General features: G+C 39.1%; 2 protein-coding genes and 1 long non-coding RNA gene across 6 annotated transcripts in view; 1 reads left to right on the top strand and 2 right to left on the bottom strand.

The window, feature by feature from the left end:
• Positions 1-2,073, top strand: part of LOC114144713 (E3 ubiquitin-protein ligase SMURF2-like) — a 57,359-nt gene extending 55,286 nt beyond the window's left edge. For both annotated transcript variants that reach the window (XM_028017800.1, XM_028017799.1), the window contains exons 19-20: positions 299-374; positions 1,771-2,073. In XM_028017800.1, the coding sequence (XP_027873601.1) occupies positions 299-374; positions 1,771-1,870 (176 nt within the window). In that variant the 3' untranslated portion in view covers positions 1,871-2,073. The remainder of the gene's footprint in view (positions 1-298; positions 375-1,770) is intronic.
• An 853-nt stretch (positions 2,074-2,926) lies between these two features.
• On the bottom strand, positions 2,927-5,025 carry LOC114144714 (uncharacterized). Its single transcript, XR_003595530.1, has 2 exons — positions 3,693-5,025; positions 2,927-3,447 (listed from the first exon to the last, which is right to left on the bottom strand). It is a non-coding gene; the product is annotated as an uncharacterized LOC114144714 (long non-coding RNA).
• A 5,326-nt stretch (positions 5,026-10,351) lies between these two features.
• Positions 10,352-26,482, bottom strand: LOC114145291 (centrosomal protein of 95 kDa). Of its 3 annotated transcripts, none has more exons than XM_028018776.1 (21): positions 26,270-26,482; positions 23,512-23,640; positions 22,236-22,343; positions 21,617-21,724; positions 21,295-21,397; positions 19,831-19,901; positions 19,466-19,662; positions 18,740-18,824; positions 18,589-18,656; positions 18,303-18,490; positions 17,406-17,529; positions 15,905-16,013; positions 15,630-15,814; positions 15,373-15,468; positions 14,895-15,030; positions 14,425-14,594; positions 13,700-13,774; positions 13,441-13,593; positions 12,616-12,762; positions 12,457-12,528; positions 10,352-11,362 (listed from the first exon to the last, which is right to left on the bottom strand). In XM_028018776.1, exons 1-21 carry the CDS (start codon positions 26,292-26,294, stop codon positions 11,186-11,188), a joined length of 2,526 nt encoding a protein of 841 aa, XP_027874577.1. In that variant the 5' UTR covers positions 26,295-26,482; the 3' UTR covers positions 10,352-11,185. The 3 variants fall into 3 exon arrangements, with proteins under 3 accessions (XP_027874577.1, XP_027874580.1, XP_027874579.1); XM_028018779.1 differs by having other exon boundaries at positions 18,589-18,663; positions 18,765-18,824; XM_028018778.1 differs by having other exon boundaries at positions 17,406-17,526; positions 26,270-26,481.
• Between the last annotated feature and the right edge of the window lie 257 nt (positions 26,483-26,739).

The raw sequence follows: 26,739 nt of genomic DNA, 5'->3' as shown, positions 1-26,739 counted from the left end.
CAAACATGTGCAATGAATCCAAATTAAATTCAGATCAGTCCAGGCATAACGTCACATTCAGGTCTGATTACACACAGAGCAATTTTAATATGGTTGAGCCAAAACTGTAACTGAAAGCTGGTTAGATGTAAGTATCTCAAGATGCCCATCTGATCGATGTAGAGCACTGATTTGTGCAGCAATCCCTTGTGTAGACAGAAATTTATTTAAACACTTTTTTTAACAATATGTGCAGAACATAGTGCATGTTGCAGTCTGCACTGCAACTCATCGATCCTACTGTATGTTTTCATTGCAGGTGCAGCAGGACCCAGACTCTTCACCATTCATCAGATTGATGCCAACGCCAATAACCTGCCCAAAGCGCACACCTGGTGAGGCGCAGAGGTTATGTTTCATGATTCCAAAATATATCTCTGTTAGTTTTCTTACAGTTGGTCATGATTGAACATGTACAATCAGTAGCGACTTTGTTTCTTCAAACGTGAGAGGCATCAAAAATGATTACAGAGGAGACTTGTTCAAATGATCGAAGTAAAAATGTTCTAGTCGGGTTTAGTCGCTCAGGTATTTATGCCAATTAGTGGAGCAGATAATCGAATATTTTAACAAAATCTTTCACATGCGAATACAAGAACCTAATGTGGCACAGATGTTCCCAGAGGCCTGCTGTTTTGAAAACAATATGCTAGCCACTGAGAAGTTCAAGATGGCTGCCATGGTCATCAAGGAAAATTTATTTTTGTGCAAAATTTCCTCATTTAATTTTTTTTTTTATAACGGATCACTTTTGTGTACAATCATGCATAATTTGAAATCATATTTACTGATAATTTTTGGATTTTGTTCAAGATGGCCACCGTGATTAAAATTAAGACCGGCAATTAAATGAATGTGTTTGGCGTGAAAACACAGCCTACATAATTTGAACTATAGAAATCTTTTATGTTTTCTTTCTTTTTTTCTGGTGGACATTTTTCAAAATGGCCACCATGGTGGTAATGGAGAATATATGTTTGGTTAAGTTCACTGACCACTAATTTACTGACCAAGAACATTAACCATTAAACAAATAAAAAGTAATGGCATAAGCTAACACTATGCTACTAAGCACATAAAAAACTTTAAGTATCTAACAGTACACTGCCAAAACCATTTTAAAAATTAGCAGATGCTAACACTAAACCACTCAACACATTGTAAAATGTTTCCAGATGCTAACACTAATTGAGCACACAAAAAAAAAACAGTGGAAGCTAATCCTAAACCGCTAATCACAAAGAATTAGTGGACGCTAATGCTAACCTGCTTAAAACATTGAAAAAAATAGCATAAGGTAACACTAAACCACTAAACATCCAAAGAATTAGTAGAAGCTAATGCTAAGCACCAATTCTTGAAAGCTAACACTCGCCTATCTCAACCTACGTCTCACATCTTCTTGACGACTGGTTTGAGTTTTGCAACGTCCTCAGTTTCAGTTTTGGCATCTGACTTTGGAACATATTAATACTTTAACGTTGCATGAAGAGAACGACCAAAGTCAAGAAGTCATGAAGTGACATAAAGGCAGCCCACCACCACATGAACGTGGGTAACATTTTGCGGCAACAATTGGTCTAAAAGACTCAAAAAACGGTGGCCGTCTTGAAAAATATCCGTCATCCTGAAACTGAACTCGCCAACGGGAAACATGGAAAACTCTCGACCTCGAAGAGTTTGACAGCAACATGCCGCACTGACTGCCTTCTCCCCTCCGTTCTTCTCCAGCTTCAACCGGATCGACATTCCTCCCTACGAGAGCTACGACAAACTGTACGACAAGCTACTGACGGCGATCGAGGAGACGTGCGGCTTCGCGGTGGAGTGAGCGCGCGCGTCGGTTCGCACCTACAGGACTCTGATGAAACGTCATCGGCGCTGCAACGTGCCGGCTGGGTCGCCCCTCTCTGAGGATCCAGCCTACAGTCTTCCTCTTCTCTCTTCAATCATCATCATCATCATCTGTTCAGGCAGCACAGTCGTTGTTGTCGTGGTTGGACTTCTTGTTTTTGCATTCAGACAAAAAAAAAAGAACATAGATCAAATTCAATTAGGAAACTTTGTTACCGGGAAATTGCTTTAATTATTTTTTTTCCCCTTAAACACACAAGAACAAAGATCAAGTATTTCCGAGTGGTTCCTCCTAACCCTCCCCTTCCTCATGGCTGCAGAGATGGTGCTGGAGCACCGTCCATTCATCCTACCTCAGTGGAAAGTGTTCATATTTGAAGTTACTAAAATGCCATCTTTAAATTCAAGACAGCGATTCGTTTCTTCACACCAGCAGTCATTTTGTAAATTAAAACAGATTTAATTCTGAGACGTTCCGGCGGCCGCATTTTTTCGTAAAGCATAGACGTTGCGTTGCTAAAGCCCTTAGATTTTCCTCCAGTTTTGTTGATTTACAGACATAAACATGTAAAGTCAAACATGATTCCTATTTTATTCTAGATAAAACTCGGTAAAATGTGGTGTGCATTTACATTCACTCCTCCTCCGTCTCTAAAACCTTACCGATCCCCCAGTTCACATCAAGTTACACCTGCATGTGTTTTTGGGTCACACAGCTTAAATTCCTGCCTGTTCATAATTTCAAATAATCTCATTCATCAAAAATTCTTCTGCCCAAGACTCCCCCCAGCATGAGGCTGCCACCACCATGTCTCACCATGTAGCTGAGAGGGGTTCTGGGTTTTGCCTGTAGCCCGAAACGTTCAGTTCGTCTAGCTCAGAAATACAGGTTGCCCCGGCGACGGATTGTTCCACCTGACCTGCTGGTCTCTGCATCTCCTCCGGAGTCACCACAGGCCTCCCGGCTGTCGGTCACAGTGGCAGCCATGTTTAGAGAGGCTTGCAGTGAACACACATGCATGCCAGATTTCTTTCTTCGCAAAGCCATTTTGCTTTCACTTTCCAATTTAGTACCATTTTATTTATTCTGGTTGATCACAAAATTCCCAATAAAACGTGAAGAAGTGCATAAAGTGCTGGGTGATGATCCATTTATTTTTTTAAAAATTAATTTTAAGACATTCTTCTGGTAAAATTGCCTCTTTATCCTTCTAATATAGTGACTGCAGTCTTCAAATTAAACAAACATTCCCGTATCGCCTTGACGCGCCGTCGTACGACTTTCAGAAGGCACGACTGAAATAAAAGCCACTTTTTGAAAATATTCAATTCCTTTTTTTTTTTAAGGAAAAAAAAAAAAACGCAGGAAAAAAATTGTTCAGTTATGACAAAGGAAAAAAGAAAAGTGGGATTTTATTTTGAAGAAATATCGCCCAGCCCTAGTTAAACCAAGCCAAGATGTGGGAAAAGTTCAAAGGTTACGACATTATGGCATCTTTTGCAAGGCCCTGCGTGCGTGTGTGCGTGCGTGCGTGCGTGTGTGTGTGTGTGTGTCTGTGTTGGTGTGCAGGCAGATGAATCTCACCACAGAGCTGATGAAACAAGCTGTCTGCAGCAGTGTGCATGCCGGGGACACGAGTTAAAAACGATCCTTTTTTTTTTTTGTTTCTCCATGACATAACTGTGGATTCTCTCTCTCTCTCTCTCTCTCTACACTTCAGAGCACTTTACAAAATGCGCAGCGATGGCCGGAGTGCCACTTTCATGTCTGGATTAAAGTATATCATGTTTCCTTTTACGTGTGTGTGTGTGTGTGTGTGTGCAGCCACGTTAGCTAAAAGGCAGATTTAGAAAGTATCTGGAGACCTGTAATTTTTAAGTATAAATGTACAAAGATATAGCTATTTTGTATATTGTTGCTTGTTTTCTTTTTCGGTTTTAATTGCACGCATGTTAATGTCTTTCACAGACCTCTTTGCATTCTCAGGTGAAGTTAGCTTTTTTTAAATTATTGTTATTATTATTATTATTATTATTACATTAGACTAATATGTGAAGAACCTAAAATTGAGGAGCCCCTTCTCTCCCTCGTCGGCGGCCATGATCCAAATATTAACCTGTAGGTCACAAACTAAAGATCTGAACAGCGTAGGTCGTTTTCTTTTTCTTATGCGTCAAGCTTGGTTCAAGTCTTGAGTTGTTAACCGGATGGACGTTTGAATTTATGTTTTACAGATTACTGATTTTTACATACTCTCGTCAAATTTGGATTTCATATGCAGACATTTATTTGCAGCCATGAAACGGTTTCATATCAGATGAGTTCAGAACGTTCTTGTGCAGTTTGAGAGAATTTCTTTTTTTCTTGTTTGTTTGTATCCATATGCAGGCTCAAATGTAATATCTAAAACTTCTTTCTATTTACCGAATAGTTACTGGACTGTTTTTTTGTTTGGTTTTTTTGTTTTTAATGGATTCTAATCATATTTGCACACACACACAGTTGTATGTTTGTCTACTTCTGCCCTTTTAATATTCTTTTGTCTGTCCCCCCCCTCGGTGCAGAATTTTGCAGCATTTAAAGCAACAAACCCGTACATCCTGATACAAGAACTCAACTAAAACGCAGCCTTTGTTTAAAATTTTTTAAATTTTTTTATTGATAGTTTACCTGTTCCAAACCACAGCAAGTCGTTGAATGTTTAGGACACACATCGCCCCGTGGTTTGTAACAAATAAAACCTGGATGCAACATAGTGTATCTGCATGTCTGTGTGGGCCCAGTAGGGCTGGATTGATTAATCAAAGTGTATGTGTAAATTTTTATTTTTTATTTCTTGGTGTGAGTTTTAGGAATTTTGATTTATTTCAGCAAAAAAAAAAAGAAAGAAAGAAAGAAAACAAAACTGTTTTTTAAGACATTTTTACGGCTTATTTCCTTTGATTTTTATATTTATTTTAACGGTATACATGTGTGCATAGTTTCCACATTAGCTGCTCTGTGAGTTTGTAACTTACACTTGTACATAAGGACAATAAAGACGCAAAGTAAGAAACTTCTTATACCCTTGCAGAACACTGAGCAATAAAAAAAATATGCTGTTTGAACCCGACAGCAGTATGTTTTATAGAACAATGTGCATTATTGTCTTCTTTGTGCTGAAGCTAAAAAAATAGATGATTTCGTTCATTGTTTTGAATCTAAAGTTAGAAATCAAGTCGAGCATACCACTCTGAAACATAAGCGATTCGTTTGAATTATCTAGGTATTATATCATGAAATTCTAGTTAAGATGTGAAAGGTGAATCGTTCTAAAGTATAGAATATAGGTTAAAGCTCTGACACCTTAAGTTAATAACCAATCTGATGGTGCAGATAAATATAAACCAACCTTTTATTTGACTCAAAATAATCCTCTGTTTTTTAGCTGGATGTTTATATTTCATAGGAAACAAAAACGGTATGAAGTTACATAATTCATACACTCTTGTTACTGCCAATACAGTGCATTTCATTTACCTTCAGATGTTGGAATTTGAAATGTCACGTTAGCTAGCAAAAAATGCAAAAGTTTAATTTTTACTTGTCGAGATTTTCAATTTCCTTTTCCCTGTTAAAAAAAAGGTACAACAGAGAAAACCCAACGGTTCCCAATTTTTGTAACTATTTAATAACAGTTTATTCTGAAAGATATCGAATAATTTCCAACCCCCTTTTAAATGTCACGTTTCAGTTCACTCTCCGTTCAGTAGATGGCGGTGTTGCGCCAGCGTTTGTTTTGACATTTGTCATTCATAATAATAAGAAGCCTCAAACAAGCGCACAAAAAGAATACTATTTTGATCACATAGGAGGGAGGAGGTAAGTAAACAGTTGTTTGTAACGTAATGGTAAAAAATAAAGCTCCACAGATTCGGAAAGTTAAGAAAAACAGTAGAAAAAAAGAGAAGTAACCCTTTACAACATGGAGCCGGAAGTGAGGAACAAGAACCTAGCGTCTGCTGCGTTTCATCTTCCGGTAACTAATAACTGAGGGATTCTGTTTCATTGCCGAGTAGGAGCGTTTCAGGTAAATAAAACTTAAAAAAAAAAAAAGTTTTATGAGGCTGTAGGTTCGCTGGATGCGGAGCAACACAGCAGTGGGCGATAGAAACCCCGCCATCTTTGTTGTTATTGTCGACACGTGCGCCAGCTAAAGACGCGGCTTTATGACGTCCATGTTTTTATATCATTTTAAAATACCAACCCCCCTCAGTCAGTGTGCTTAAGGTGTTTAATCATCAGGACCGTCGACCGAAACAACATGTGGCCTGTTTTAGAGCAGCAACGCATCTAAAAGTTGCAGATAGTCGCTGAACCTCGGGACTCCGCCATTAGCTGGTCTGAGGCTCATCCTGTTGCTATGGAGACTGCAGAAAGTTGTTGATATTCCTCTATTTTACCCATTAGCTCACAAATGTTTGTACAGCCCTAGTTTTTTTTGTTTGTTTTTACACACACGTGGTCATGAATGTTACTGGAATACCTAAAATGAATGATTTGGACGGATAAGCAAATACTTTTAGTAACACAAATGTTGATAATTTGTGGAATTAATGAGAATCTGTTCATTTAATAAAGCCACCTCCTCTAGTTGTGACACTTTTGAATTTAAACCTGTTAAGATGGATTCCACTGATGTCTCAAGTCTCTTACCTCATGTGTATCCTCAGGCCAAAGCAGAAATGACTTCTTCAACTTAGTCTTGGTGTTAGAACAGTACTGGTTAGTAATAAATTCACTAATCATGCCAAATTTAAGGAAGCGAGCAGAATTAGACTGACTCATTCTTTTTTTATTGTTTGTTTTCCAGGGAGTTTTGGAGAAGAATCCATGATGAGTTCTTCAAATGAGGCCAAGCAGAACATCAGTGCATCTTCTTCTGATCGGTCTTCAAAACATGAACAGGTAAATCTGATCATTACTTCTGAAACATCACTCTGTTGTCTGAACCCTCCTATACATACAGGGTGATATTCTGTTCAGTTTATGCATCCCATAATTTAATGATCTGTTCCTTGTATCTGTGATCAGCGAGTTTCTCTCATGTGGACAGATTTTAATATATTATTTCTGATTTACCCTGTATGGTAACACTTTATATGACGGGGTTTGCATAAGACTGACATGACACTCATAAAGTGACATAACACTGTCATGAACATGAAGGAGTTTTTATGAATGTCTATAACTGTTGTGTTATTTGGTAAATAATGACACTTCAATGCAATGAGTTGCTCTAAAAGTTGCATTGAAAGCCATTTAAAAGTGCTAACTTTGCATTAAAAGTGTCATTATTTACCAAATAACACAACACTCATAGACATTCATAAAAACTCCTTCATGTTCATGACAGGTGTTATGTCACTTTATGAGTGTCATGTCAGTCTTATGAACACCCTTCAAATAAAGAGTTACCAAATGTTTGTTTTTTTTAACAGTTTTTATAATTTTGCAACTTTAAGTATATTTAGTATAATGGCTGTTTTCTTTCTTTTTTTTTATTACATCAAATCAGACCTAAAAACATATTTAGAATTTGCTTTATTTCCAAAATCCGCTCCTTTTTTCTCTTAAACCTTCTGTTATGTCAAGGAGCAGAAAGCAGAGGCTGCATCTTGTCAAGATGAGTCAGAAAATAATGGTGAGTTAACTTTAATCTGTTTTTTTTCTTTTTAGTTAAGCAATGACATTGATGTATGCTGGGAAGTTGCAATTATTACAAATATGTTCATGTACAGCTGAAGACGACGAGGAAGTTGCCACCTCGCTGAGTGTGGGTGACGGACACTACCTGGTGGATCTGGGAAGGTTTGCTGCTGTAGATGTTGATTCAGACTGAAAGCTTTCAGCGTCCTTCTACTTAGTATTTATTTACTCGCGTCTTTATTTCACCTGTGTGTGTTTTCTGAAACCCCGCAGCTCGTCTGAGTTCGTGGTGGACGAGTGGTCCTTGCTGGAGCTCTTCAGGTGCTGCCGGCGGTGCGGCCGCAACTGTACGGTCACGAAACGCGTTTACGGACTGAAGGTCGTGGTCGACCAGAGATGCAGCAACTGCAAGAACAGATTCGACTGGACCAACCTGCCGGATAACTTCTGTGACGAGGATGACAAAGACTTCACCAATGGAAGGACGCCAGCCAGCTGATTGAGGAGGCAGACTGTAGCTCCCTTTGCCGCTTTTATTGTTGATGCCCCTAGTGCCCTTTGGAGTTTTTTCTTTTTTCCAAAAATTCTTTTTTCAATTTCTTATTTTTAATCTGTATGTCAGAAGACCTGCTTTTGCCCCTCAGCAATAGTATTTAGCTAAATATAATAATTTAGCAGAATAAACTAGTCTGGCTGCCCTCAGTCTAATAATGACTCTCAGAGCCTCCATGTTGTTCAGACTCCGGGTCCATGGTGAGGAGGAGGCGGATCTGTGTCCTCTATCTATCAAATTATGGGCAAGAATATTTTTTCACACACTGGTTTGTGAATAAAAACGTAGGTCTGATGTTGAAGTTAGGAAAAACTGTTTCTATTTATATTTTCATAATTGTCTTCGCAATAGTGGAACAAAACCCGCCTCACCCCTAAACACAGAAATGCTTCAGAGAAAACTTCTGACTTTAACTCAATCGTTCTGCTAAAAGCCCGGTTCGCTCCAGGCAGTCTGAGTCGGTTCCCCCGACAGATATAAAGAATATCTGTCTTTATATCAGACATCCTGATATAAGACACGGTACTGCGACTGTCACCACGAGTCGCGACGCAGCTCAAAGCCCCGGTACCACCTGGTACCACCTGGTACCACCTGCTGACTGTTCACTCTGCTTCTCTTTTCTACCAGGCGGTTTAAAGCCTCTGCTGACAGGATCTGGGCTGGAGGTTCTGGGCTGTAAATAGAAGTTACTGCAGAACCTCAAGTGTTAAAGGAAGATTCGGCCCATTTAGAGTCACAAAATAAACATCAGAGAAAATATTGCAGCAATAATTAGAACCGCAGCAAAAAGCCAAACATGCCACAATGAAATGAATCAAAATGTCTCCAAAGCATCGGGGGACTGACAGGGGCCACCGGGGGATTCCAGGTAGATTCCAGGTGATTCCAGGTATATTCCAGAGATGCGCATAGCAGCAGCTGTTCCTCCAGGGCCGGCCCAAGGTAATATGGGGTCTTAGACAGAACCCCCCTCCCTCCGGAACCCGTTCTACTAAGAACCTCAGCATTAATAACATGTCTAAATATTGATCAGGTGAATCTGTGAGAGGGAGACCAGGTTTATTGGCCGAGTTTAAAATCAATCACTGATTATTGGTTATTTGCTGTGATGTATTTGTGAACAAACCCAATTCAAACACAAAGATATATTGTAGCCATGGTAACACAACAATCAAACTATCAAGATGATTCTTTAAACTTTTACAAAGTAAATTTCCTAATTAAATCCTAAATGTAAATATTTATTTTCCTCAGCTGAATGCATTAAATAAAATGTAATAACATTGTTATTCTCTATAAATGATGCTACAGGTTTAGATCTATGGTCTGTGTTATAATTAAACCATTTCTAGGGGCCCCTGAGTGTCTGGAGGCCCCTGAATGGCCCCTACCAGCAGCTACTGAGTTTTCTTTGCCTTGATATCCCAGTCTTATAATTCTAGATCTCAGAGGTGCTAAAATCAAACTATTATATAGATTTAACCACTTTGTGCTGTTCAATGTGCCCATTTTTAACTTTGAGCCCCTACCTTCTTAAGTAAAACAAAATTCTATACGACTGTTTTTATAAAGGCACATTTTGAGCCACCATTTACAGAAACTCCTTATACACACAAAAAGCAAGTTAAACATTTGTATGTTTGAGCATTCAAATAAAATATACAACAGTTGTTTTATTTCTGTCAAATGTCATTTTCTGTAATATTTACTTAAACGTTTAGTGAAAAGTTTAATTTACGTACTTTTAGCTAGCAGCTATATTCATAAGTCAGCCACCAGCGGCAACGCTATGCGCTAACACGTGATTGGTTTACAGATAAAATGCTCTGCGGTTGGACCAATCAGAAGTCAGGGTCTGTAAACCATAGCGCTGGTTTAAATTACTGACCTGGAGCACCGGAAATGAACAAATAAAATATTTACATTTCTATTGATTTACAAATTTGGCAAAGTTATTCACATTTAATATCACATATTTAATACAGTTTTACAATTTTTAATGACTGGCTGTGGACCAAACTTTGTCCCAATGACGTGGTTAAACGGTGGAGGAAAAGCTACAGAAAGCTGTGACAAATCTTCCCCGTTCACTTTGTCTCTAATGACGGAAACGTCTTTATCCTCCGCAACCATCGGATTCACAGTTCTGTGTATTTTCTCTCCCGCTGTCCCCTCGTCGCCGGCGCTGTGCTGCCCCATGCAGGCGTGGCGGGTTTTTTTTTTTTTTTTGCTCTTTGGCACTTATTTCCACCTTTTGCAAATAATTTATGACACATTTTTCCACCAGTGATTCCACACATTTAATGGATGTTAGGGTGGGGGGGACACATGTTTGCTCCAGGATTACAAAAACACAATCCGTGTGGCACAATCATTGATTCATCACGTTTCAGGATTTGGTTAAAAGTAGAAAAGAGTCACAATCAAGCAGAGGTTAAAGTGAAGTCACAAACAGACCGATTATCCTTGCCACTGGCGATTAAGACATCAGTCCAGGTTAATTAAAAATCAAACATTAAAGTTAAATAAATAATCCACTTGCATGGTTAAAGTATTAAAAGGAAGACATTTCATGTAGAAGGAGGAAAACCTTAAGACTCATCAGTGTGACAAAATTATCAACTTTGTGTCTGTGGTCCTTATTTGGCAACAGGAGGAACAAGTCACTATTTTACAATAAAAGCACACGACGACCGCAGCGGGGAAGGTAAAACGTTCGCATTCAACACCATGTTAAACCCGAGGAGGAGGACTTGGTCCAAAGTGTCTGAAGTTCAGGTGTAGCAGCAGAGGTGAGAGGAACAGTGAGCTACATGAGCTGGAGCTACATTTTGTCAGCGTGTGTAAAATTCCTCAACAAAACTCACATTTCGCTCCCGCAACGGTCACGGTCTGTTCTGTGCAAATCTAGAAAAACAAAAGATGCCTGAGACGGTTTGTGCATTAGATTCTTGTACCGTTAAGTTGCGAGCAGCAGGAACCCGACGCAGCTCTTTTCCTTCGACGCAAACGCCAATTTGGACCTGAGCCGGTCTCGTTCTTCCCGCTCAGTGGAGATAGCTGGTGTTGTACTGGAAGGAGGCCATGTGGACCTGGTTGCGCAGCCTCTGGACCTCCAGGTTCTGGAAGTGGTCGTCCTCGTCGTTCTGGATGATGATTTTCTGCAGGTCTCTTATTTCGCGCTCCATCCGGGAGCGCAGCTCTCGCTTCATTTTGAGCAGAGCCTGGAAGGACACAGGGGAAAAGATGAAAGCAGGAAAAGTATCTAAGTTTTCCCTGAAACAAGGAAAGATGGATTCATACGGTTTCCTGGTTTATTCACAAGTTTAAATAAGTTAGACTGATTGCGAAGTGACAAAAAGGACGTCAGGTGAAAGTGCTTACAATTTAGGAGTGTTTCTACACACAAAGTGTGAAACTCTTCCAGAATTACATTTTCAGACTTTTGAGTTGGTTTTTTTTGGCAGACTTTTAAATACAAAAATGAAACTTTACTGTAAATTTATTGCAGATATTTCTGTAGCAATCAGGTTTTAAATATGGAACCTGCAAATTTAGAGGCTGGAAGGAGAGAAGAAGCAGAAGAAAAAAAATCAGTGGATAATAACAAAAAAAAAAAAACAGGATAAAATATTTTTTAATGGAACATTGAATAAAAGCTAAAATATTGGGGGATGTTTAGGGCAGGAAGTCCAACTAACTGGCCAAAAATACAGTGAATATGTAACAAAAGAGCATTAAAAAGTTGCAATACATTTATTTTAAAAGGTTTGTTAAAGTTGTCACTATGTTGTGTCGGCATAATGTGAGATAGATCGTCTGTGGGGAGAAAATAAAATAAAATCAAGCTCCTCTGCCTTTTCCCAGGTGTAGCTGCACAAGCATGATTGGCAGCACTAAGTCCCTCCTCCTGGCTCTGATTGGTTGTTTCTGACCAAGCGGTACATTTCTGCAAATGTCAGTAGCAGCACAGGGAGGAGGAGCTTGATTTTTTTCAGTTTATCTGCCTCACACCGTCACAATGGAGTGACAGTTTTAAAGTATAAATAAAATATTTTGATACAGTTACATACTGCGGCATCAAGGCATGACCATTTAAATCCAACATATCCTCCCCAACATCCAGCCAGTTGTCTTTTTCCATGTGTGATATTAGATATAAGAGATATTTCAATTACAATTATGATTCAGTATAATGTGCCTCTCTAAGAAGGACTCTGATTTAGGCAGTTCCGCAATATATTAATTTCAAAGAAATGTTGATATATATACTGTATATATATATATATACATAGTTTTTACTTCCTAATAAGTTTACCTTTTCTTGAGCTTTTTTCCGAACCTGGATCTCCTCCCGCTCATGTGCGAGTTTCTCAGCGAGTAATGAAAACTGAAAGAGACAAAACGCGTCACACATGTAAGAAAATGACCAGTAACTTTAGCCGCTGACGAGTTACCTGGTGGGTTTGTGTCGTACCTGGTCCTTGTAGTAGTTCTCCAAGGACTCGATCTGGTCCTGCTGTCGTCTCTGGTGCTCCAGTTGCTGCTCCTTGGCATAAGCTCTCTGCTCCCTCAGCCGGAGCTTCTGTAACTCCAGACCTTCCTCGAATAGCTGCCGAAACATCTACACACACACACACACACACACACACACACACACACACGCACACGCTTTGAGTCATTTTCTCTGCCATCATCACAAAACGTTTGGGCTATAAAAAAGAAAAATACACCAACAATTTGTTTGTAGTGTTATAATTTTCATCTAATGCAACAATATTAAACAAGTCGTTGTTCTTTAGACAGTGGATTTTCATAAGTTAGTTATAACTTAAATAAAAAGTGGGATTTAAAGAAATTTGCATATTTTACTCATAATTGTTATAATGATGGGTTGTAATTTGTCAGTGAATAATAATATTTTCCATTTGCCACACACTAACGGTGGGCGACATGAACATAAAGTTTAGTCACGATATTTTGTGGGATTATTGAAGTAGCGACAAAAAGGACAATAAGAATGATTTATAATAATTTTTTTAGGCAACTGCAGGTTTGGCTGTACAAACACAAACGCTGCTCTTAAAGAAAATATGTATAGAAATAAAGAATTGCATTTTGTGTCACTAGACTGCACACAGTGACGACGTTTGATCATATTTTGATATTTATCGATGCTCTCATTAAACAAACAGTGGAGAATTTATCTTTTTGAAACATCGTTATTTGGATGTTACCGTGACAACAAGAAATCCAAATGGTCATGTTGAAAAATGTATCAGGATGAACGATAAACGCCCACCTTCTCCTCCCTGGTGCGCGCCCTCATCAGGCGGGCGCGGTGCTGGACATGGTAGTCGTTGTGGTACTTCTTGGCCCGGGCGACCTGCTGCCGCTGCTCCCGTAGTTTGCTCTGCACTGACTTCTGCTGCTGGATCCGGTCCTTAAACTCCCTCTGGAAGAAAAGGAGGTTAAAGGATTCCCTGCGCTTCGATGGTGGAGCGGGAAGCCGAAAACGTCTCGGTTGGGCGTTTGGACGCGTTTGCTGCAGTGATGCTCACCAGCCGCCTGTTGTGGTCCTGGTCTCTATTCACCAGATCCACCAGCAGGTCATGTTTCCTCTGAGCTTCCTCCAGCTGAAAGACAAGGAGGAGTTTATGCCCAACGCAAATCTGAGGGATTATGTTGATGGTTTTGTGCTCTGGAATAATCCTGATAATAAGGTTTACGCAGCTGACAGAAACCAGCAACAGTTAGAGGGAGACGGTCACTCTGTCTGTTATGTTGGAAACTCTTTAAATTGTACTGGGTTCCTGGAAAAGTATGGAATTTGACTAGGCCTCTCACGATAAAGTTCCCTTAACGAAAAACTGAGCCACTAATTATTGCGACAAATGATAATATTGATGTTTTGAGACCATTTTCAAGGAACATTTTGATAATGCCATAATAATGTCAGTTCACGGGGGCGTGCCGTGGCGGCATAGGGGATAACGCGACCCAGGCCTTGAGTCCTCGACGCGGCCGTCGCGGGTTCGACTCCCGGACCCGACGATATTTGCCGCATGTCTTCCCCCCTCTCCTGTCAGCTTACTGTCATATAAGGGACACTAGAGCCCACAAAAGACAATGACAATCTGTATTTCCTGATTTTTATTTCCCATTTTACAGTTTCAATGTGCCCATAATTCCTTTTTCTTCCCTTTATCAAGCAAGACTCCCACGATATTTGAGGTAAAAAATAAAATAAAATAAAAAAAATCATACTTGTTGGACTCGTTCTGACCTGCTTGAAGAGTTTGCGGTGATGTGGATTCCGTGAGGACGACGCGGCGTGCAGCTTGTCCACCTGCTGCATCTGCTGCTCCCACATTCGACCCAAAGCGTGAGGAGAGACGTGAAGGTGAGGCAGCTCCTCCCGCAGCAAAGGGAGCAGCTCGTTCTCCCTTATTCTCACTGGGTGGAGGGAGACGGGAAGAAAAGGTTCTGCTTTGTAATATCTACATTATACTTGTGGAATAAACACCTTTTAATAGGCCTTGAATCACAAAAATCGCATAGAAGCATCACGAGTGACTTAATTAGTCCACACACTAATTAAGTCACTCGTAGAAATAATTGGACCTAGACCAGAGCCTTGTGGGACACCCGCTGATACACATGTAGAAATAGAAATAAACATTTCAGAGCTGGGCATTTTCCAAAACACCACCCTGACGCTAACATGACATCAGTGGTGACGGGGTTGCGACTTACGTGACGGAGTTTTCCTGGGGACCTCGAAGCGTCTCTGTGCTGCCGTTTGTGTTTTCCGTTGTGTTTTAGTTTTGCTAGGAGACGGTCTGGACAATGGAGAAACATCTCGCAGAATGGCCTCTCTGTACTCTCGCTCCTACACACACACACACACACACACACACACACACACGACACGTCAAAATGTGATAACCCTGTTTCTGTCCAGACCAACGTTACTGCTGTTAAGCTGTTTTATCAATATATATCTGGGTATCCCATGGCAACGGTTTTAGTATAGTTAGTAGTTTTAATAACAAAAAATTATTCTTAGATATTTGATAACAAGATTATCATCATATGAAAATGAAGAAATCTCACTTCTAAGACGGGGAAAAAATTATTTCTCTACATATTTCTCAAAAGCTCTTTACTTTAAATATTATAGTTGAAAATAAAAATATTATTGAAAACGTTTGCGTTTCTATTCTGGACTTACAGCCTTCTGAGCTCCTCGGCGTGCTATTTGGAGTTTCGTCCGTTCCCTCTCTTCGCACTTTCTCAACTCCTCTTCGTAAACTTCGCTTTCCAGATGCTGAGAAGGTTTGGTTTTATCGACACAGGAAACGATTAAAAAGTCAATAAGGCATTGCTTCACATGAAGCCATTCTCGTTTTAACCGTTTCTTTGCTTGTTATTTTTTGTTGGCGTTTTTATGCTATACAAAAAAAAAGTAGGAAAAGAACAGAAACACACCTTCCTCTGAGACGACCGGTGGTGCGACTCGCCTCGTTTCGAACAATGAGGAACTTGCAGGTTAGCCTGTTTCCCGTCGTCCAGGCTCAGCGCCTCCGCCATGGCTTCCTCCAGCCGGCTGTGTACGGAGCGACATTCCCGAGGAGGAGAGGGGGATGCCTTCCGCTTGTCAGGATCAGGTTTCCCTGGAATAAACGTCCCAGTTCAATGCGTGGCTGTGTACGAGGTCGTTCTACGGGTTGATAAAAAGCTTGTCTTGCGGATGAAATTGTAACCTCTGCGCTTTCGACGGGTCCTCTTGACGCCGTCGCTGCTGATGGACTGCCCGTCCTCCTCCCTCATTCCACTGGACCCGTCGCTTTCTCCCAGAACTCGTTTCAGCATCTACACAGTTTATTGTTTGAATTGAAGCACATCACAGGAACATATATTTAAAAAAAAAAAAAAGAAAAAAGAAAAGAAAAACATTCTGTTCCCGAAACCATACATCTGTTTGACTTTTAGTCGTCTTATTTCACGTTTCTTAAAGATTCCAGTTTTTCCATTACAGTTAATTCTGGTGTTCCTCAGGGTTTGTCGCTTGGTCCTGCTTTGTTTTCTTGTTATGTGCTGGCAGTATGACAGTGGTGAGCAGTCGGGGGGGCGGGAGACTGAATTACCTGTCAAGACCAGCGAAATACTAAGAGTGATGAGGGAAATTGAATTTTGTTCCCACTTACATGTTTTCTGTACGATTTCAACTTTTTTACGGCTAAAATGGTCGCTGAAATGTACAAACACACTTAAGAATGGCAAGGACTGCTCTCCTAGAAAATCATTTCTGTTCAAGGAGCCACACTTTTAGAAATGATGGCAAACAAAGGATGCTTTCTCACAACAGAGTGACGGGCGTATTTGTGGAGGAGGAAAGGTACATAGACTTTATATACAGTACAAATAACAGACGTAATACAGTATTTTCAATTTTAATTTAAAAAAGTAAACAAAAAAAAGATTACATTTTAAAAACATCTAATTTGACCTAAAATTAGAAAAGAATTAATTCTTCTCAATTTTAACTAAAATTTTTTTAAAAACTAAAACAAAAAGATCCTATAATTTCAAACATCTAATTTGACCTAAAATGAAATCTTTTATTTGTCTTGCTGTTAGATTATTGAAGAGTGTGGAATTGATTAAAACATCATTAAAAGCTTTTAAAACAACCAAATGTTTCAATTAAAGTCAAAATTGAAATATGAAACTCGGTTTTATAAGTCAGGTCAGTCGGCCGGTGCCTCACCGCATGTCACTAAAATACGACATCCACTGATGACACTCTGCTGTATTTATCAATGAAACCTGATGAATGAAATCATCTACAGAAGCCACTACTCAGCATGATGAGACGAACGTCCTGTAGTTTTCTCCAACTGTCATCAAATAAAACTGAAATCGTTGTTTCAGACTTATAAAAGTATGAGCTGCTTTATCTTTGTATCTCAATTTTTCTCTCATAACTTCTAAAAGAAACAAGCTAATTATCAGTACTTTTTAATCTCTTTTGTCGTTTCTCTAATTTCCTTATTTGGCCTTGAATAAAGCTGGAGACACATTTAGATACATTTCGCACGGTCTATGCTGGTGTTCTTGATGGCTCTCTACGAAAACAAAGAGTGCAGCCCAGAGTTAATAGAGCTAACATAGAGATATGTTAGCTCTATTAACTCCAGCAGCAACTGCTGGTTGTTCTACTGATGCAAATCAAATTCAAGTTTAGATGACGTGTGCACACACCAGATCCAGCTCCTCCAGGCGATGAGAGAGGTTCTCAGATATGTGATGCAGCTCCTCTTCCGCCTCCTTGTTCCTTTGTCTCCGATAAGCCAGAGACTCTTCTGAACTCTCCGGTACCGTTCTGCTTATTTCAGGAGACGAGACAGACGGTAACGTTGGGTTTATTTACACGGTTTCTGCACGTTTTTCATGTTCAACAGTCCACAGTTTTCCAGACTCTGATTCGCGACAAACTCTTTGAGATATTTTAACTTTAAAAACAGAAACATGCAAACAAATGGATGGATAGATGGATTTATGGTCGAGTGCATGGATAAATGATCGACAATGTTTGGAGAGTGAATCTATACCCTGCAAAACAACCAAAGTCTTACCGAATTTTTTAAAACATCTAGATTCTAGTGCAAATATTGCACTTGAAATATTGCACTTGAAAGTAACTTACAAGTAAATTTTCAGCAAGATATTAGGAGCTTGTTTTAAAGAAATAATTCCTAATGCTGATTAAAATAAGAACTGGTTCCACTGGCAGATTATTTCACTTCAAACAAGACATTTTTCCCATGTCATTCGCTTAACAGCATAATTGTCGAAGTGGCGGCAATTATGCTGTTAGGCTAACGATACTACAAGTGAAATAATCTGCCAGTGGAACTAGTGGTTTTTCACCAACATTAAGGAATTATAGACTTAAAACAAGCTCCTACGTCTTGCTGAAAAGTTACTTGTAAGTTAATTTTGTCTTATTTCATGCATGCTAAGATATTTCCACTAGAAACTGAGCCAAAAATCCTTGGTAAGATTTTGGATTTTTGCCGTGTGAATCCAACACTACGTTGTCCAGGAACCCTGTAATTAATGTGATGGGTCATTTTTCCCGTACAGCAAAATTCTCACCCAATGTCTGTGCTTGTTCTGAGACTTGTTCCTCTGTCCTTAAATCTTTGCGTACAACTCAGAACTTCCTCGTCCTCATCAGTGTCTGGCGGCGAAGGCGTGATGACCGACACCTCATCCTGCAGAGTGAGGAAAAGCACATCGGGCTGGGTGCGGAATAACACCCTCCTCGGACCCCCGTTGGTCGGCTAGAAAACGACAAAATTTGGTGTGATTTGGTTTAATACAACGATCATTTTTTGGGGGGAGGGAAATCTTGAGCAGAGATTTAAACCTTATTTCCTACCTCCAGTGTCTCTCCCTCCATCTCCTCCGCAATCCGCCGCTCACTGGAGGCAGAGTCGTCGCTTCCACCTGGAGATTAAACCAGGAAGTGATCACCGACCAACTAAACTTGACTTTTTGTTCTCCAAAACAGTCTGGGTGTTTCTGCTCACCAGGAGACAGGCAGTGTGCCGGGGACAGGCAGTGTGCCGGGGACATGATCCCGTTGGCCAGAGTCTCAGTCGTCCCTTTAGAGTCCTGTGACAGAGAAAGAGAAATTCAGATTAAGACTAAAAACGAAAAACAGTGACGGTTTATTGCTGAACACATTTTTAAGTCTTTTTTTCAGGAATTTCAGGAAAAAAACAACAAACAAACAAGGAACGCATTAGATTTGACGAGTCGAAGAACGAAAACATTTCAGACTCAGAAGTTTTTGTAGACTCTTTGGCTTGGATTTATTTGCCCTGTTGTAGCGTCAGGCTTTACACTAAGCTTTGCAAACAAACATTCACAGACAAAAGGTCAGATGTGTCACAGGACTCGTCCCTTTTACAGTGGAAGTGCGGCGCTTTCTCTCTCCTATGGCAAAACAACTTAAAAATACTGGTGAAAAAACATAAACTTATTGTATAAGATAAACAAGTAAAAAAAGCTATTTTTAAGAGTAATACCAAAATAGTAACTTCTATAAAGGTTTTAATGAAAGTAAACGTTGGTTTTAAACCAGCTTCTTTCTAAGAATCGCTTAGGTTGCGTCAGCATTTTCACATCCTTCCTCTAATGTGCTGCGTCGCAGAAACAGGAAGTGTGATTGTGGGAAAACGGAATGAGCCCCCCGATCATTTTTGAACCTGTAGCCTAAATCTCGCCGTATATTTATTGCGATCACATTCTACCTCAACCCGTGTTATGTCAGGATTGGTCTCCTCAGTGGATCCCTGACTGAGAGAAGCGGCTCTGAGGGGGCGGCCGGGAGCGAGGAGCGTGTCCCGCTGGCTGGGCGGCTGTAGCGGGATGGCGGAGAACATCTGGTCCTGGTGTGACGCTCCCTCGACGTCGACGGCGCCTGATGTTAGAGGAGGGGCGGCCGATTCTGCCATGCAGACACAAAAACCATGACTTTACATCAATTTGTCTCTTATTTTTTGCATTTGCTTTGGGAAAAACCAGCATATTAGGGAAATACTGTAACAATTCAAACATGGCTAAAAATGCAAAGAAAGAAAACAATTTTTTAAAATCACAATTAGCATGGACTAACCCTGTTGTTTGGCTGCAAGTGCCTGATCCGATCCTTTGAGCTCACTAGACGATCCAGTCTCCTCTGAGTTTCTGCAAATGAGACATTGTGTTGCTATTTTTTTTTCCAAGCCAAAACATCTATTATCTCAGCTTCCATGAGCTTAAATGACTCATAACTGTTTAATAAAAAAACATGCAGGCTGCTTCGTAATAGAGAATTGACTCATTAGGTTTTATCAAGAAGTTAAAACCTCGTGCTGGAAAACAGGTTTGGTTGTTTTTCTAGCTAATCGCATCACAAAGAAAACTTTATTTGAGAAAGCTGCACCACGCTTGACCAATTTTAACATAACCAGAGTCAGTCATGAGGTGAGTTTCACAATGCAGTTACAAAACTCGAAAATAACAAAAGAAGTTTAGCATTAGATGTGTTTTAAATTTTAGATCATTTATTCTTCAACGTGAACAAGATGTGAGTGTGTGAACATTTTCTCATTGCGAGGCTTGAGCCTTCAGTATTGACTCTGCTGCAGGCGGCTTGTTGTGCCAACAGCAGAGCGGCGCTCCGAGTCATGAGCTGCAAACCCCACGGTCAGCCAGAGGCTCAGAGAAAACTAACTAAAAATATCCTTTTCTACAAATTCAACTAAAATCTGCACAGTCAAGTCAACATGTAAAACCTTAATGATGTCATAAGTTTCCTTATAATAGGGGTGTTTAAAGTGTGGCTCGAGGGCCATTTGTGGCCCTTAAAATATTTTTTTTCGGCTCCTGACCACAAGTCAAGAGTGGAAAAATTTGGCCAGCAAAACAGAAAACAATTAATGACTCAAAAAATGTGGAAATCGTCTGTATTTATTTTAGTAAGGCAACTGTCTGAAGCCCCTTTTATGTTTTGGATCTTTAATGACATACAGATTTCATAAAAAATGAAAAAAAGATTTACTGTTGAGCAGGTAAAACAAACAAAATCACAATACATTAATTTTTAATTAATACATTTTGTAGCCTGCCAAAAGTTTAACTTAGCCTCCGGGGCCAAAAGTGGCCTTATAAAAATTTGTCATAATTATCTAAGATGAGAAAAACCAGTTTCCTTTAGGACTGAAACCATCAATCAGATTAATCGATTACTGAAATAATGGTCAACTAATTTAGCAATTATTAATCGTTCACCGGATATACAGACGGCGAGATAGTTTGAGCTTCTCCTGATTGAGATTTAGTAAAGGAATTTAGGCAATAAAATGTCTTTTAAATGTATTTTAAAAAGGAAATGGATTATTTGATGATTGTTTGCATCTTTTAATGTATTTCTAATACTGTATTTAAAAAGACTTAAGTGGTTAATTGAAAAATCTGTAGACTGTGCCATTTTTAAAATCTGATTACTCGATCGTCAGAATAGTCGATAGAAAAACTGATTACTAATTTAGTCGTTAGTTGCAGCTCTTGTTTGGTTAGAGCGCTGAGGAGCTCTTACTCTATACTGGGTAAAACAGATCTCCTCTCCTGTTGCGTCTCCAGGTTGGCCGGCGTCTTGCTTTCATCCGCTTCATCCTCGTTTTGGGGGTCATTAGGTTCATCTGAAGACAAGAACAGGATGGATTACTTAGAGAACAAAAACAAGACAAAATAAGAAAAGCAAAATGCAAACGAGTCTAAAACCAAACGATAATACCGATTTAAATCCTCAAAATTACACTAGAAGACAGAATCGTCACCAAAAATTGTTTTATTAAAAGGGTGAACCTGCAGATCATTAACAAATCTGATGAGAAAAAACATAAACATATGTGTGCCACCGTTCTGCCTCTCCTCATTTATCTCCTCGTTGAGGTATTCCAGGAGGCCATCGAAGATTTCCAGGAGGTTCTTGATCGACTCTTTATCTCCTCTGACAACATTTTCTCCTGCAGACAGAAACTCAGTGAGTTAGAGCCTTCAGATGTTCCAATAAGTCAGGAGTTCACAACTTTCCAGCCCGTGATCCTCAAACTGACCTCGTCAGAGACGGGCGACCAAGCAAAAATAAATCTATAATTATTTCATTTTAGTTAGTCACAAATAAGCCAAAAGAAATAATTCTTTTATAACATTTGTGATTTCAAAAAAAAATAAAAATTATATTTAATTTCATCATTTAAAAAGTGTATTACATTGTTTAATGAGACATTTAAAGGTTCATTTATTTACTTCACGATGTATCTATTTATGTAATTTTGTCTTTTTTGGCTCTCCGTACTTCTAAAGGGTCACATCCCTATTATTCTGAAAATCATTTGGCAACTCACGCTGTGTCAACCCCTGCTGTAAGTGATTTAATGCACTGAATAAGCAAATAACCCAACCCTCAGCTGACGAGACACGATTAAGAAAACAAATCTAGAAATATGGAATGTGTGTGTCATTTTGTTTCTGTACCTGTGATGTGTGAGAGGCTGATCTGAAGGTAATCCAGAGACAGAGAGTCGATCACACACTGAACGTTGTGGACATCGTCCTCTTGGCTGTTCGCTGACGCAATATAATCTAAAATGCAGACATGGAAGAAAAAAAAAGTAATTCAGCAAAATTCAAAACCAGCGATCCGGAGATCTGTGCATCAGGACAGATAACAGATTTTTAATTAGAAAGCATCACTTTGGACTTTCACTTTATCTCTTTCCTCAGTCGTCGGTTACAGTACAGCTGAAACGATCAATCCGCTTGATCCTGATGAATCGATTACAGACGTATAGTAATCGATTATTCATTAACTGGAGTGTACAGAATCAATAAAAGGAATCAGAATCAATAAAACAGATTGAAAGGAGTAATTAAGCCAAAACTGTAGAAAAAATATGTACACTTTGGATTTAAGAAGAAAACACTTTTGTCTGTAAATATGTTCTACCCAGAACTCCTCAAGTGGCATTTTTAGCTTTACCTGGTTAATATTCTGTAAAAAAGAAAATCTCCTAAGCACCTTTTGCTATCCAATTAGTAATCAGTCATTCAAAAAAAATAAACAGATCAAAACTTCACTATGTAGATGTTAAGCCAAGCAGAAAGGTGTGAGCTTCTTACATTATAGAAAGTTTTTTTTTTTAGCTGCAAATTCGTCCTTTGTAAAAAATGATCAAGTGTTCACTAATTGAATGTTATGTTTGTGCATTTTAGGCACTAAAATGTTTATTTTTTCTATTTACAAAATGAATTAACTTATTTCTTTATTTGTATTTTTGCACACATTTCTAATATTGTATAAAATATGATTAAATGGTTACATGAAAGAATGGAAAATGTGAACATGTGCCAATTTTTTCTTAATTAATTTTAATTTTCTTATTTTAATTTCTTTTCTTAATTTTTGATTAACCGTCAAAAAAAATCGACTGAATAATCAATAACTAAACTAATCACAAGCTGCAGCCCTTGTTTACTGGAAGAAACAGCTGTGTATGCTGGCATGTTTGAGTCTGTGTTCGGATGACACTTTGCAGCAGGTTGCAACATGTTTAGAACATAAATATGTTGCATAAGGCAAAAGTCAAGGGGCATCCGCTTCAGGAAATATTATTCTCTAACCTTTCTTGCCAATAGCAACCATCTTAACAACGCAAAGTCTCGAGAAAGCGTGGGCACCGACTCGCCGATGAATAGCAAATCATCGGAGCATCTCCAGAAATATTTCATCTACCCAGGAGTTTGATTTTACCTGGAACCGTCTCCCCGAGGATCGTCTCGTACAACGTGACGAAAACATCTGGACCGCACTCCGACAGTGTGCTCAACGTCAGGTTTACGTTACACCTGCTGAGTAGATTGTTTGCCACATCAACCCAGTCTGCAGAGAAAAAGGAAAATTAATGTGTCAGGAGGGTTTGCTGGTAGAAAAGAAGATCAGAACGTCTGGCCAAACAATAACCAAATCCAGAACAGCAATCCTGTTTAAGCACGTGTTCTTCTTTTTTTTGTGTGTGTGTCTGGATTTTAAGGTTTACATAACTCATTTATGTAACTCTCAGACAGAGGATTACTTTTGTTCAATAATACAGGGAAGGCTTAGTTTTAGCATCGGGAACATCACTTCTTTTCAATTCAGTTCCATTTTATCCAGTCTATGAACCTTTTCCATGGTTTTCCTTCTATCTCTTTGCTTCACACTGCTCAAAATTCTCCACACCTCTGCACCAGATTACCCCTCTAATATGCTATTTGCTACTTCTGTTTGGGTCATATGCATCACCAGGTCTGGCTAACAGTTTCAAACCGTTCAATCTGCTTCCAACCTAAGGTACATCTACTAAATACTGACTTGAAGGGGGTGAATATTTACACAATCACTTATTTTATGCTACATACTTTTATTTAACTGTCATTATTTAGTAGGAATCAGTTTTCACTTTCATAAAGTTGCTTTTGTGTAATTTCTTTTGTCAAAAAAAGCTAAATTATGACTGATTTGTGAAAGCAATAAAAAGGTGAAACATCCAAAGAGGGTGAAATCTTTTTATTCTGTTCTGTATATTTCAGAACATTTGGATCTACCCGCAGGTTCTTTAATCTTGTGACTGGCGCCGAAAACAGAAGCTGCCAGAGATTTCACAACAACAGCCCCAGGAACTCTTTTCCCACCGAGCTTCAGATCTGTGGACTCAGTTGTATTTTCTAAAAACCAACTAACGGGTCGAATCTTTTACATTTTCTTGATTATTTATTTATGTCTACTGTTTTTAAATACTGATTTTTTTTTTTACTCAGTAAGATAAACTGGCTGTTCAGTAATATCAGTATAGGATATGAATAAAACTTTGGATTAATTAAAAAAAAGTGTATTTATGGTAGTTTAAATATTTCTATAATGTATGTAGTGCATAAATAAAGAGTTAAAAGCAGAGGCTGTAAGCATTTATTTTACTCTTTGTGTAAATCGAGCTGTTCTGTGAAAGACCAGGAACCACAGCATAGAGGGAAGGAGGAAAGTACGTAACTTTTATTTTAAAAAATGTGTTGTTTTTTTAAACATATTTGTTAAAACTATGATTATGTTGTGACAGTACGTCATTAGATAATTTCTGAATAAATAAATAAAAAAATCTAGCCCCTCCACTTTGTCACAGAAATGCATCACATTGTCAATCATGCTCATGTATCCTCTGCTCAAAGTGCTAATGGTGGAGAAACAACCGTTACAGGAAAACAACTTACTCGCCGTCACTGGTGGCCATGCTAACTAGCCTGAGCACTCACAGAAACACTAGCATGATTGACAGTGCTAAGACCCTCCTCCTGACTCTCATTGGTTGTTTTTGTCCAGAGCAGTGCATTTGTGCACTTTTTTTTCTCTCTTACACATTTTCTGTTTCATCCCATACTGACACGACAAAGTGATAGTTTTAGCAAATATGTAGAAAGCAAATGTTTTAGAATTGTTACACATTGTTAGAGCATAAAGTCTTTGCAAAACTTTGAACATCCCAGCGTTACGACAAAAGCTGATCCTACTATGTATCATTTTCCCCTCCATTTCCCAAATATATTGAAGTGCGACTTGGTTTATCGTCTAAAATCCTGACTATAATATTACAAAATGTGGGGGAAAACTTCAAGGCTTTCAATATGTGTGGATACTTTTGCAAACTATAATTTTTTGCATACTTCATCAGCACTTCCAGACATTACATTTGTTGCCATCTTACTTTGAATGAAACTAAACAGCAGCTCACTAATCGCCACAAATAAAGTCAAAATAAATAAAGTATCTTCTAGAACTAGATTCAATAACTATTCCCTCACATCTTGGTGGTATGACTGGATCTTTTCTTAGTTACTCTACAGATCACAACCTCATGAAGATCAGCAGTTCGCTCCTTTATTGTTTCCCTCCCTGAAATAATGTTGCTGAAAAATCTGTAGGACCTACATTCTCTCCGACAGACTTTCCATGTAGCTTCCTGTTCACTTCCTGTTGCCAATCCGCACATTCGCTAAGTTTCTTCCTCATTCATCAGCTCCTTAAACTGCCCTTAACAAATCGGTCTAACACAGTTATTAACTGCACAACCTCACTAGCTTGCTTTTTTACTCTAATTTCTTCACACTAACTACTGTTTCGGGCTAAAAGTTTAATTGACATGTTTTGTTCTAAAAGACACCAGTATTTGTTGTAAGTGTAACACCAACACACATCTTCCTGCAACATTAGTGCCTCCTCTAACGCTGTTTTCCTCAAACTTTGCCGGTTGAGTAAACTGAAAAGTACAAAGCTAACGTTGCTAAATGGTTGCTAACAGGAACTTTATGGGATAAGGCTAAACGGCGACCTGTTATCATTGTAATAAATATATATATCTACAGTAAACGTTTGTCCAGCTGTAAGAAGCGACAACATTAGCCATCCAGAAACCAAACTTTAGCCGCAAGCGTTACGTGTCGCTAGCTTTCAGCCAGAAAGAAAATCGTGGTAGCCTTACTTCTCTCTCCCTCCTGGGTTCCCATGAAACAACTGTCGAAAAAAAGATGGCTGGGGCTTGAAAACGGATGATGAGGCAAAAAGGGGGCGAAGTCCCAAATTGCAAACCTGACCCGAAAAACTGGTATCGGTGTTGTAGGTTTTTTTTCGGTATCAGCTCACATTCAAAACTGAGGTCTTGTTTGATTGGACGTTAGCTCATTCTTTGTTTGAGGAAGTAAAACCTGATGTGCTGTCTATCGCCCCCTACTGGTTTCTATGGATATTGACCCTTTGCAACTACGTCACTTCATCGCGCGAGGCGCTAGTGCGCTGCACATTCATTTGGCACGTCAGCGATCTCGCCATATTGCAGAGGGAGATTTAGAGGACGTGTCTATATACATACATAAAAAATGGTCATTCCCAGTGGAATCTTGGAGCTGCAAAACGTTTGTATCGTGATACGTCTTTAGAATGTTGTAGACCCGG

This window comes from Xiphophorus couchianus, chromosome 5, assembly GCF_001444195.1.
Source record: "Xiphophorus couchianus chromosome 5, X_couchianus-1.0, whole genome shotgun sequence".
NCBI lineage: Eukaryota > Metazoa > Chordata > Actinopteri > Cyprinodontiformes > Poeciliidae > Xiphophorus > Xiphophorus couchianus.
This window is presented reverse-complemented; position numbering and strand designations above follow the sequence as displayed.